Source organism: Erinaceus europaeus, chromosome 16 (assembly GCF_950295315.1).
Source record: "Erinaceus europaeus chromosome 16, mEriEur2.1, whole genome shotgun sequence".
Lineage (NCBI taxonomy): Eukaryota > Metazoa > Chordata > Mammalia > Eulipotyphla > Erinaceidae > Erinaceus > Erinaceus europaeus.
Window position 1 is genome coordinate 59,938,362 of NC_080177.1, and position 13,180 is coordinate 59,951,541.

Sequence of the window (13,180 nt, forward strand, 5' to 3'; positions counted from 1 at the left end):
TGCAATAAAGTGATTGCTTAGAGGACAATGTATAGCATTAAATGCATGTAACAAAAAGAAGAATGACTTAAATTTTCCCCATCTTTTTTTTTTTTAACCTGAGCACTGTGGGGTTGGGGGTCGGAGTGGGGGAGGATGAGGATTGAACCTGGGACTTTGGAGCCTTAGGCATGAGTCTCTTTGTATAACTATTATGCTATTTACCCCATCCCATCCCTTAAAAATTGAGAAAAAGAGTCATTTAAGCTTAAAGAAAGCAGGAGAATTAATACAAGCTAGAAGAATCAGTGGCAGTTAAGTAGGAAAAAATAAAAATCAACCAATGCTGAGAAGGATACAAGTAGGATTAATTCAACTGGTTTAACTTTTACCAATTACAGCTGGAAAGGAAGAGGATAAAGGATAGAGCAGACTGGGAGGTGGTGTAGTGAAAAAGAACTGGACTCTCGGGAGCTGGGCGGTAGCACAGCCGGTTAAGCACACATGATGCGAAGCACAAGGACTGGTCAAGGATCAGGTTAGAGCCCCAGTTCCCCACCTGCAGGGGAGTCACTTAATAGGCAGTGAAGCAGGTCTGCAGGTATCTACCTTTCTCTCCCCCTCTCTGTCTCTCCCCACCCTTCATTTCTTTCTGTCCTATCTGACAGTGATGACAGCAATGACAACAACAATAATAACTACAACAACAATAAAAAAACAACAAGGGCAACAAAAAGGGGAAATATATATATACATAAAAAACTAGACTTTAAAATGTGAGGTCTTCAGTCTAATTCTCGGTATTGCATATGTCTGAATGATGCTCTGGCTTTCTCTCTCACTCATTAAGTAGATAAATAAATAAATAAATAAATCTAAAACAACAACAAATACTACTACAGAAATAGCAGTGTTCATCATGAAATCCATCAGTTAAAGAATTTCCTTAACTATTGCAGTCTCTTTGTTCAAAGTCATATTAATTGTCTACTATTGCAGTAACTATACATCAGAAAAATGAGAAATAGTCTATACAACAGAATATAAATATTAATAGCATCCAGCAGCTACTGAATCAGTGGCAGCAGTAGTTCAAAGAATATTTTCAATTATTTATTTAAACTCCCATAACATGAGGTAAATATTACTGTTATTTCCATTTTGAGGTTGAGGAAATGAAGCCATTAAAAAATTAAACCACGGGCCGGGTGGTAGTGCAGCGGGTTAAGCGCAAAGCACAAGGACTTGCTTGAGGATCCCGGTTCAAGCCCTCGGCTCCCCACCCGCAGGGGAGTCGCTTCACAGGCGGTGAAGCAGGTCTGCAGGTGTCTTTCTCTTCCGCCTCTCTGCCTTCCCCTCCTCTCTCCATTTCTCTTTATCCTACCCAACAACAACAGCAATGGCAACAAGGGTAACAAAATGGGGAAAAAAATAGCCTCCTGGAGCAGTAGATTCACAGTGCAGGCCAAGGAGTTCCAGTGATAACCCTGGAGGCACACACACACAAAATTAAACCATTTGCCAAGTTCACACAATTACTATGTGGCAGAAGCTGGCCCAAACTACATTTTATTAAAGGAAAGGAAATTTCCCAACTTTCCTTGAAAAGCTACTCTTGTTTACTGGAAAGCTACACTTCAAAGACAACATGTTTTATATTTAACACTAGTCCCTTCATTTCTTCCTTTCTACCTTTCATTCTTTTCCCCATTCCCTAACTCCTTCCTTCCCCTCCCCTCTACTTTTTTTTTTAAATTTGAGGGAAGCATGAAAATGGTAAGCATTTATAAAAGGAAGATAAATTTATTATTATTATTTGTCGCTTTGTGGCAGCAGGACGTGGAGGAGAGAGAGAGGAGGTCCAAAGGGAAGAGGGAACACAATTCTTTATTCGCGCGCGGGCACCTCAGGGTTGGGTCAGAGTGCAGCGGTCCAGGCCATGTGGAGCTAGCCAAAAATGGCCTTCCCCTGCTATGCGCACCACCCTTCCGTCACCAAGGTAAAAACGCGGGGGGGGGGGGGGGGGGGCGGAAGTAGGAGGGGCTTTTTATAGGGCAACAACCAGGAGTGATGTGTCCGGATAGGATTGGTTGGTTGGGAAAGACACTTGAGAATACTGTGGCTGAGCCTGAGGGGACAGCCTGGCAGATGTGACTGCATCTGCATAATTCCCCAGCAATTATTATTATTATTGCCTCCAGGGTTATTGCTGGTGCCTGCACTACGAATCCACTGCTCCTGGAGGCTACTTTCCCCCCTTTTGTTGCCCTTGTTTATCGTTGTTGTGATTATTATTGTTGATGTTATTGTTGTTGGATAGGTCAGAGAGAAATAGAGAGAGGAGGGGAAGACAGAGAGGTGGAGAGAAAGATAGACACCTGCAGACCTGCTTCAATGTCTGTGAAGCAACTCCCCTGCAGGTGGGGAGCTGGGGGCTCGAACCAAGATCCTCATGCAGGTCCTTGCGCTTTGTGCCATGTGCGCTTAAACTGCTGCGCTACCACCCAGCCCCCTAGAGATATCTTTTAAGAGCTTTTGGGTATTTGAAGCTTGCCTAGAAATACTCTGAAGAAGAAAGCTGTTTTTGACATGTATAAAGATTTTTAACAACCATCTCTCTTGTAAGTAATTAAGTACAAGTAATTACATAATTACCTGATTATGTAGCAGCACTAAGGTTTTACAGGAGGTTTTTCACTTCAACTCTAGTCTTATAAAAATAATTGCTACAAGTCAAAATTATTTTCTAAATGTAGTAATTCTTTCTGCTTTTAATTTTTTTGAGGGGGGTGGGGGTGAAACCTAGTCTATTTTTGTTTAGCAACCAGAGCTAGAGACATATGTAAGTTAATAATGTCACTGTGTTCAGACATGAACTTAAAGAATCCCCAAGTTATAATGATGAGAAACACTTAGATAGGAGATTAAATTACAAGCCAAAGGCATATGCTAGAGAATTTCTTTGGTCATAAATTCCTAAGATCATCAGTCATATTAATCTGAGCATGCTATTACTTTGGTCACAAAATAGCATTTTAAAATAGCATTTAAAAATAGGTAGTTTCTCAAAATGCATCACCAAACACTAAATTGAAAGGTAGAGCAAGCATGGAAAATAAAGATTTAGAAAACATAATAATAAATAATTTATGTTTGCAAGAAAGAAGGTTTGGATAGTGTACATACAGGGTTTTCCCTCTTTCATTCTTTCTATCTTTTATTTTTATAGTGAGCTATCTCGTCATTGCAAATTTTCCCAAGTTCTTAGAACTCTAATTAAAATGTGGTAATTGGTTATGTTACCTCAATTACCATGATGCATGGACATTGATGCAAAGTGACACCAATTGAATCCCTTGGGTGTTTTACCCTGGGGCCATCCCATTTATCGTGGCCTTATTATTTTCAATTATGTGGTTAGATGTGTTGCATACTTTCAAGGCCAATAAATGTGCAGAGGTTTTCTGAACACAGGGCTCTGTTTTCAATGCCTGATCACTGGAATGCAGGACAAAAAGAAAAAAAAATGTGACGAATAAAAACTTAAAACTCCACTTTACTAAGGATTCACAGGCATACACTTGCTAAAATGAAAGTATTTCAAATAAATCCAGATTATTTCTGTGTAAAAATATGTTTAAGCAGTTGAGGAGGTGGCTAGAGCACAAACTTGAATGGGGCCCTTGATTCCACCCCCAACCCTGCATAGGCCAGAGCACCGTTCTATGCTCTCTCTCTTGTAAAATAAATCTTTAAAAACACAATAGAATATGACTGAAAACCAAGAATAAAGTATTTTGCTTATTATTTATTTATTATTGGATAGAGAGAGATATTGGGAGGGGAGAAAGAGACAGAGAGAGAGAGGGGGCAGAGAGACATCTGCAACTCTGCTTCACCACTCATGAAGCTTTCCCCTTGCAGATGTGGACCAGGGGCTTGAAGCTGGGTCCTTGCACATTGCAGTGTGAGCACTTAGCCAGGTGTGCACCGCCTGGCCCTGAATTATATATTTTCTAGTGATTAAATATTCCCTAGAAAACATAAATGAATGGGATGGAGAGATAAATCATCAGGCATGGCACCTATATTATCATGCATGTAGTCCAGGTTTGAGATCCTGTACACAAGATAGGAGGTACTATGGCAACAGAGGAAGATTTAGTTTTGTGGCTTCTCCTCCTCTTATGCTCCATTTCTCTATCCAAATAAGGAAAATGGCACAGAATTATGAAATCACACATGTAGAAGGTCTTAGCAATGAGTGAGCGCGCACACACACACACACACACACACACACACACACACACACACACACACACACACAAGATGACAATTCAGAAGCTTTAACATCAAGACACTGATATGGGAAGGATGAAAGTTTTCTTCCTCTTCAATGTTTTCAAAAAAGCACTTTTACAGATTTTTATCATAGTAGTACATTAGAGAGATCTGTACTCAGCAAAACCATGAAGGTAAGAGCACCCTTTTATCATTATTTTTTGCCAACTGGGTAATTGCTGGAATTTGGTGGATGCAGAATGACTTCATGATTCCTGCTGGCCATTTTTTTTAATGAGGAGAGACAGAAAGACAGAGAAGAGAGATAGCTATAGCACTACTCCAGCAGTTGTGCAGCTTTCCTCAACTTCCAACTCCCACATGTGGAGACTGGCTTAAACCCTATTAACATGGTAACACATGCTCTCTATCAAATGTGACACCAACAGGCACCAAGTGCACCATTTTATAGCATAGTATCTCCCAGTGGACATATTTATATTTATAAATATCACTACTGATATTTATAAGAAACAAGTCATATGGAGTAAGGCACCAAAGTAAAAATCTCCAGGCTGAGGGTGAGGGTGGATGTTCGGCTTCACTGGGGGAGGAGGGGAGAACGGGATGGGACACAGTCTTTTGGTGGCAGGAATGCTGTTTATGTACACTCCTGTTAACCTGTAGTCATATAAATCATTATTTAATTAATTTGAGAGGGGAAATTTATTGAACATCTCAAACTTTTTAATACACAGACCATAGGCCAAGTCTTTGAAATGCTAACTCTCTCAAAAGCTTAGACCAGGGAGAATAGAAACAACTAGTGACATTACCTTATAAGACACAGCTATATACAAATAATGTCAAAGGACATAAATTACAGTGATGTTGTATATGATACAGCAAATCCTAACAAAGGGATTTTTAAAGTTAACCCAATTGCCAAATAATGTGATTACAGCAATAACTATTTATTGCCTCCTTAAACCCTAAGACAGCAGGATCCTCCCGTTTCCTCTATAGAGCCTACATTTCCCCCAGTCCTGGAACCTCTAGGGTGGGGCTCACTTTCCTGCATGATTCTCTCAATTTATACCAAATGATATTTCATCTGCTGATCTCAATCTAATCAATGCAATGAGTACCACCTCAGCATGCTTCACTTCAGACTGTGTCCAGAGATGTCAGGCACGGAATGTCAACTCTTTCATAGGATTCTCTAATTCCATTCCAGGTGGTTCACTTCCTAACAAAGTCTCAAAACCTGGATATAGACCAGGTCCCTGAGATAGGGCATAAGTTCACATGTATACATAAATTAGGGCAAATATATACCTGAAAGCAAAAGTGCTCAGTAGTCTGCAGTGAGTCAGTATATGCAGTAAGTAAGTAGAAAGACCTAAAAAGACACCATAAAGTTCCTAATGAAATAGTGTCTACTTTTTTTTTTTGCCTCCAGGGTTATTGCTGGGACTCAGTGCCTACACCACGAATCCACTGCTCCTGGAGGCCTTTTATTTTTTTCCTCTTTTGTTGTCCTTGTTGTTGTGGTTACTATTATTGTTGTTGTTGTTGTCAGATAGGACAGAACTGGAGAGAGGACGGGAAGACAGAGAGGGGGAGAGAAAGACAGACACCTGCAGATCTGCTTCACCGTCAGTGAAGTGACCCCCCTGCAGGTGGGGAGCCGGGGGCTCAAACCGGGATCCTTATGCCAGTCTTTGCTCTTGGAGCCATGTGCCCACTGCACTACCGCCCTACCCCACCTTTTTTTTTTTTTTTTGCCTCTAAGGTTATTGCTGGGGCTTGGTGCCTGTGCTACGAATCCACTGCTCCTGGAGGCCATTTTCCCTATTTTGGTGCCTTTGTTGTTGTTATTATTGTCATTGTTGTTATTGTTGTTGGATAGGACACAGAGAAATAGAGAGAGGAGGGGAAGACAGAGAGGCAGAGAGAAAGATAGACACCTGCAGACCTGTTTCACTGCTTGTGAAGCAACCCCTCTACAGGTAGGGAGCTGGGGGCTCGAACCAGGATCCTTACACCAGTCCTTGCGCTTTGCGCCACCTGTGCTTAACCCGCTACACTACTGCCTAGCTCCCCTTCTCTCTATTTTTCTATATCTAATTACCATTTCTTTCTCTAGATCTTTTGAAGATATTTTTTATCATTGCTTTTAGTCAATTTGGCTGTGATATACCTTGCTGTAGTTTTTTTAAAATAGCTTGTATTTAATGTTATTGTCATTCAACATCTGTGGGTTTATACTTCTCATCAAATTTGAAAAAATTGGTCATTATTTATTTTAAAATATTTCTTCCTCTTTTTTCATCTTTTAGAAATTTCAATAACATGTATCTATTAGGCTGTTTGCTATTATCACAGAGATCACTGACACTTTTTATTTTGACTTTGAAAATCTCCATTTCATTTTGAACATTTTTATTACTTTAGGCTTTGTGTACTGTTTCATTTGTAATGTCTAACTAGATGTTAATATAACCTAGTATACTTTTTCATCTCAGTTATAATAGTTTTCATCTGAGGGAATCTGACCTTGGATAGATGTCACCAGGGTGGGGAGATAGCATAATGGTAATACAAAAGACAGACTTTCATGTCTGCAGTTCCAAAGTCACAGGTTCAATCCTCTGCACCATCATAACACAAAGCTAACTAGTGCCTGGAAAAAAGAAGTACATAGATGTCTTCAGTGTCTTTATAATCTCAGTATCCTTTAGCTTCTTAGACATGCAGAATACAAGTAAAATAAATTGTAATGTTCTTATCTATTCTTTCTATGATTTATGTCATTTATAAATTTATTTCTATTATTTCTTTGAGTGACAGATTAAAATTTTTATTGTAGAAACCCTGTTTACAGCACTGTGTTTTAGGAGTATAATTTCACAAAAATAACATTCTACACTACACCCTCCACAAAAGTTCCAGTATCCCAAGTTCTAATACCCAAATCCACTGGGTAGGCTTAGTGATAATGAGTTGCTTTGAATGATGCTTGTGTGAAAAACTTTTCATTACTCCTTCAAACCTGACTGATAACCTAGATCCACAGAGTATGCTTGGATAGATATCTTTGCCATCCAAAACTTTGAATATTATCCTGCTAGTCCTTTCTACCCATTAGAGTTAATCATTTTATTGGGTGAAACAATGATTTATAAGTTATTCTTGTTGTTACATGTGTAGCATTTCTTATCTCCCAATGATAGGTCTTAGCATACCACACTCCCTACCAACTTGTCATCTTTGTCTACCATAGGCCACTATACCCTCAATTTCCTTTTCAGCAGATAGTTTCATGAAAGGTTACCTTATAGTTGACTATTTGCTTTTTTCCAGTTCTTAAAATTCTCTTTGCCTTTGATCTTTATCATTTTTAATTATTATGAACTTAAGTTTGAAATATTTCTTTACTATTTTTTATTAGTGATTTAATATTGATTTACAAAATTTTGAGATAACAGGCATATAATCCTATACCATTCCAACCACCAGAATTCTTTGTCCCTATTCCCACCATTGGAAACTACAATAGTTCTCCCAAGGTCACAGATATAGGTTAACTATTACTTCTATAACTGTCTATATATATATATATATTCCCATTTATTCTATGGTCTTCCATTCCAAGTAACACCTATACCTATTTCTTTTCTTTTTTCTTTTTTTCTATACCTATTTCTACTTTCTAATGTCATTTTTGCCCCTCTTCTCTCTATGGGTTTTGATGGGATTGGAGTTCAGTGTGCCCTGGTCATCTTCCTCTAACATTTCTCCTCCTCTGGGGGTATGGCCCAGAATTCCTTTGGGGGTGCAGAAGTTGGGAGTTCTGGCTTTTCCTGGATCCAAGAGTCTATCTCCTTCAGTTTGGGGGGAATTCTTGGTGAATATCAGTTCAAGTAAGAAATCTGTCCCATTCTCTCTCTTCACTTTCTAACATATCTATAATCTGAATGTTACTCTTCTTGATTTTGTCCCATAGTTCATTTGTCTTAATTAGTTATTGTTTTTTTTTCTTCCTTCTTCTAGATTGACTTTCAACTATATTTAACACAGAACACCTTATTTGCTTTGTGATTCCAAATAAGCTACACATGTAGTAGTCAATTGAAAGAAAATGGAAGACTTTTATCTTTTTTTTTTTTTTTCCTTCAGTGTTACTGCTAGGACTTCCTTGGTACCTGCACTACGAATCCACTGCTCCTGGCAGCCATTTTTTCCAGTTGTTGTTGTTGTTTGATAGGATGGAGAGAAACCGAGAGAGGAGGGAAAGAGAGAAAAGATAAGAGAGAGAGATAGACACCTGCAGATCAGCTTCACCACTGGAAGTGGGGGAAGACGGGGACTTGAACTAGCATTCTTGTGCTAGTGTGTGGGGGAAGACGGGGACTTGAACTAGCATTCTTGTGCTTTGTACTATGTGTGCTTAACCCAGTGTGCCACTGCCTAACTCCCTGGGGACTTTTCTCTACATGAAATGTATATATATATATATATATATATATATACACCTTTATATGGAAGTTTAAGCAGTCAGGGTTTCTTATAGCTGGTCTTTTTCTTTTTTTCCACATGAATAGGAGTAACATGTCTTTATCAGTTTTGATCTGTAGAGACTTAGTCCAATACCACTGATCATATAATTTCAGACAATCCCCAATCCCATTTTTAATTCCTTCAAAGAGTTTGTATATTTCCAAAATATCAGAGCTTCTCTCTGTATTCTTGATGTTAATCAACAACTTTCAAATTACAGAATAAAGACTAATCTCTAATCTCCAAACACACAAGTTAAAAAAGAAAAAAAAAAAGAACCAAACATAATAGTTTCACACTAAGCAGGTCATTTTGAGATGACACATCCAATTATATAGCTCTGATTACTGGTAATAACTTGGAAGTCTTAAGAAATTTAACAACTCTAGCTCAAAACAATTAAACTGAACTGTTGAGGATAAAATTGCCCCCTTGACTCAATAGAGCTACAGATGCATAAAGAGCTAGGAAGACATACTGATTCATTGTTCCTTCTGTTCCCAGTCCCCAGTGCCAAACACATCAGCTAGTAAATATTAAGGCTTTGTCAACATTAGGAATCATAAGAAAATTATGTTATTAAGTGAAAAGATTATTATTTGATCTTTTAACTTGAAATTTAAGTTTTTGAAGACCCATAGTTAATAATATAAGAAAAACTTCACATTCCATGTATGTGTTATGCATATATATATATATATACACATACACAAACGTATATAGTTTCATTTATGTAGATGAAACATTAAAGGTAACCCTTAAAAAGACTGACTCCCACCTCATCTTGGGGATGTAATCATTTTATCATAGATTCCTTTATTGCTATGAAGATTTCTGGACAAGTGTATATTCTGTATTATAATAAAACAACCCTAGTCAAATATATTTCTTTCATCTAGTTATAAGTACAACTTAGTCAATTTGGGAAAATCTTAAAGGGGATCTGTACCCTACTGAGCACTATATTAAAATTCAAGAGGAAATTTACTCATCACAGCAAGGCAACTCTATCTGAAGGAGTTCCAAGCAGGACCATTGGAGACTATACTACTAATAGATACAGGACATATATTATGTACCAAGAAGGGAAAGCGTACACTTAATTTCCCTGCCTTATCTGCAGAATATACACATTTCTCCAAATACTCTGAGTGTTGCAAGTTACCTTCTAGGAACCTTCTAGGGATATTATGTGCTTAACAAATACTGTTGGTGAAGAAATGCTTGAAAGAATTAATGGCTTAGTTTGATAAGGCTAACCAAAGTCTCTATGCAATATTTCAAAATAAATGATATACAATAAAACTTTTTTTGTAGGCAAGTAAGTCTTTCTGTTATGAAGAATGGAATTTTATTTAGTGACTAGGGATAGGTAGCCCTCTAGTTAGAAGAGTACTTGTAAGATGGATGCATTTCTAAATCCTAGAAGAATTTCCTCCTGAGAAATAATTATGCTTTAAAAGATCACTCTCCCCACCTGCAGGGGAGTCACTTCACAGGCGGTGAAGCAGGTCTACAGGTGTCTATCTTTTTCTCCCCCCTGTCTTCCCCTCCTCTCTCCATTTCTCTCTGTCTTATCTAACAACAATGACATCAATAACAACAATAACTACAACAATAATGAAAAACAAGGGCAATACGAGATCACTCACAGACTCCTTTCCCATCTTCTTTTGTAGCCGTGTTTGCCACTGGACAGCTTGCATGACAATGGCTTCCCACCTTCTTTCAAGATTTACAATGATCAGCTGCATGGGCTGGTGGTCTGCATTCAGATTGCAGGTCTCTCGATCATCCAGAAGATGCTGACATAACCTCAAGATGGAGGCTACTCCACGACGCCGCTGCTTGATTTCACGACAGAGGGTCTGCAACACAGAGAGGGGCCAAACCATGACTGTTTATGGGGTAGAATCCCCCCCAATACCTTTTTCTACTGCTAATTTCAAATTAATAGTGATAACACTTAGCTATGAATAATGGGGTTATAAGGGAGGCTTTGGAGTTGTCTTTTGATTAGAGGTTTTCTGTAGATATCCTGCTGGTGCCAATGACTTTAGCTATGCCCCATTCCTCTTCCTCTTTGCGTTAATATTTCTATAAAAATGATGAATCTCATCTTTTTTTTTTGCCTCCAGGGTTATTGCTGGGGCTCAGTGCCTGCACCATGAACCCACCGCTCCTGAAGGCCATTTCCCCCCCCCTCCTTTATTGCCCTTGTTGTTGTAGCCTTGTTGTGGTTATTATTGTTATTGTTGATGTCATTCGTTGTTGGACAGGACAGAGAGAAATGGAGAGAGGAGGGGAAGACAGAGAGGAGGAAAGGAAGACAGACACCTGCAGACCTGCTTCACTGCCTGTGAAGCAACTCCCCTGCAGGTGGGAAGCTGGAGGCTCAAACCAGGATCCTTCTGCCGGTCTTTGCGCTTTGCACCACGTGTGCTTAAACCACTGTGCTACCGCCTGACCCCCGTTGAATCTCATCTTAACACCTTCCTGATTAAAATTTTATAATCTAATGAAATAAGTCATTTTTTAAAGATTTATTTTTAAAATATTTTATTTATTTATGAGAAAGACAGAAGGAGAGAGAGGAAGAACTAGACATCACTCTGGTACATGTGCTGCTGGGGATTGAACTCAGGACCTCATGCTTGAGAGTCCAATGCTTTACCCATTGTGCCACCTCCTGGACCACTAAAGATTTATTTAGGGGTCAGGGCGGTGGTGCACCTGGCAAGCAAACACATTACCATGTGCAAGAATACAGGTTGGAGCCCTCACTCAGTAACAGCAGGGTATTTCATGAATGGTGAAACAAGTCTACAGGTGTCTCTCTTTCTCTTTCTCCCTCTCCCCTCTCATTTTCTCTTTGTTCTGTCAAATAAAATAGAGGAAAAAATGAAAAAAAATAATGGTGGAGTGGTGGATTGGTTGTGCAGGCACTGAGTCCCAGCAATAACCTTGGTGGCAATGAAAATGAATCATTTATTCTAATGAAGGACATCAGAACAATGCTCGTCTAGCTGATGGTGGCAGGGACTAAACTTGGTACCTTCAGATCTTAGTCATGAAAGTCTGGGGCACTACTGTTGGGTTATCTCCCCAGCCTAAATCAATAATTTAGAACATATGAATGCTACAGAGATGAGTATGTCCTGACTCGGTCAGAGGAAATATAAAAGAAAAGTCTTTCCAAGAGGTAAGAATTTTTTTTTTCTAAATTTACTTCTTTATTCTTTGAGGTCAATAAGTTTAGTTTTATGCTTACTGGAAAAAAGTTAAGACTGCAAAGAATTTTAAAATGTAATGACTATTATTTTGAAAAGAGGATCAGCAAGCTTTCTCTTCAGAAACTTGATTCACGAAGCAATAATGCTCTGAAAACAGAAATTAGGATAGCAGATTATTACTGCACTGTTTGTTGGTTGTTGTCTTTCTTGTAATAGACATTCACACTGTTTAACAAATACAGGCATGCATCAAAATAGTATTTTGCTCCCAGAAGTGTTTTTATTACTGCAGTGACCCTAAGCTGAATGATTCTAGCAAAATAGTGGGTACACATGTCTAAAAATATTATATCTTTCCTTTGCCTAAGGATAATGTGTAAGTGATATTCTACTTCAAAGCCTTCAGGAGAAATGATGATTATATCCACAAACACCAATGAATTACTAATCTCCTACCACCACAATTGGACTGTTCTAACAGTTAACAGATTGCTTATTCATCAAGAAGGGTAAACAAGACAATGCAATTTCATTTAGTGCGAGAGTTTTAATGCCTAAAAGTATTTGTGCTTAAAATGTTAATGTAGATATGGCTTCATTAGAGGACATCTTAACATGATTAAGTGCAGTTCACTGAAATGTGCACAGAGTGGTAGTAGATCAGCAGGTGGACATTTTGTACAGATGTTCCACTTAGTGATATAATACATGCTCTAGCCATTTAAATGGCCCTAACTCAGTAATAGCTGGAATTCTATTATTTCTATAATGAAAGAACCTGTAACTTTAATGTTTCTGAATTTTAAATAAAGGGAATGACAAATTCCCAAATATCTATTTATGGCAAAATATGACTAGAAATTTTATTATTCAATTTATACCAGTGCAGCATTTTTACTTACGTTTCTTGAGCTTACCTTTATTTATTTTCCTGGGGTTCATTACTATTTTCGTATGTAACTATAACCACTAGGCCCGACATTTTTTTTTTACTGATGCTATTCATTAGTTTACTAATGAATGTGGAGAAACTCCTAGACATTCAAAGATGAAACTAGAGAGTTTACTAAAGTAACAGGCATTAGTTCCATCTCCTCCAATTCTGCTAATTGCCCATCATGCCA

At 38.3% G+C, this 13,180-nt stretch overlaps 1 protein-coding gene across 2 annotated transcripts in view; it reads right to left on the minus strand.

Moving 5' to 3' along the window:
* Positions 1–13,180, minus strand: part of AKAP6 (A-kinase anchoring protein 6) — a 524,830-nt gene that overhangs the window by 28,129 nt on the left and 483,521 nt on the right. For both annotated transcript variants that reach the window (XM_060175194.1, XM_007516826.3), the window contains exon 12: positions 10,476–10,691. In XM_060175194.1, coding sequence (XP_060031177.1) covers positions 10,476–10,691 — 216 coding nt within the window. The remainder of the gene's footprint in view (positions 1–10,475; positions 10,692–13,180) is intronic.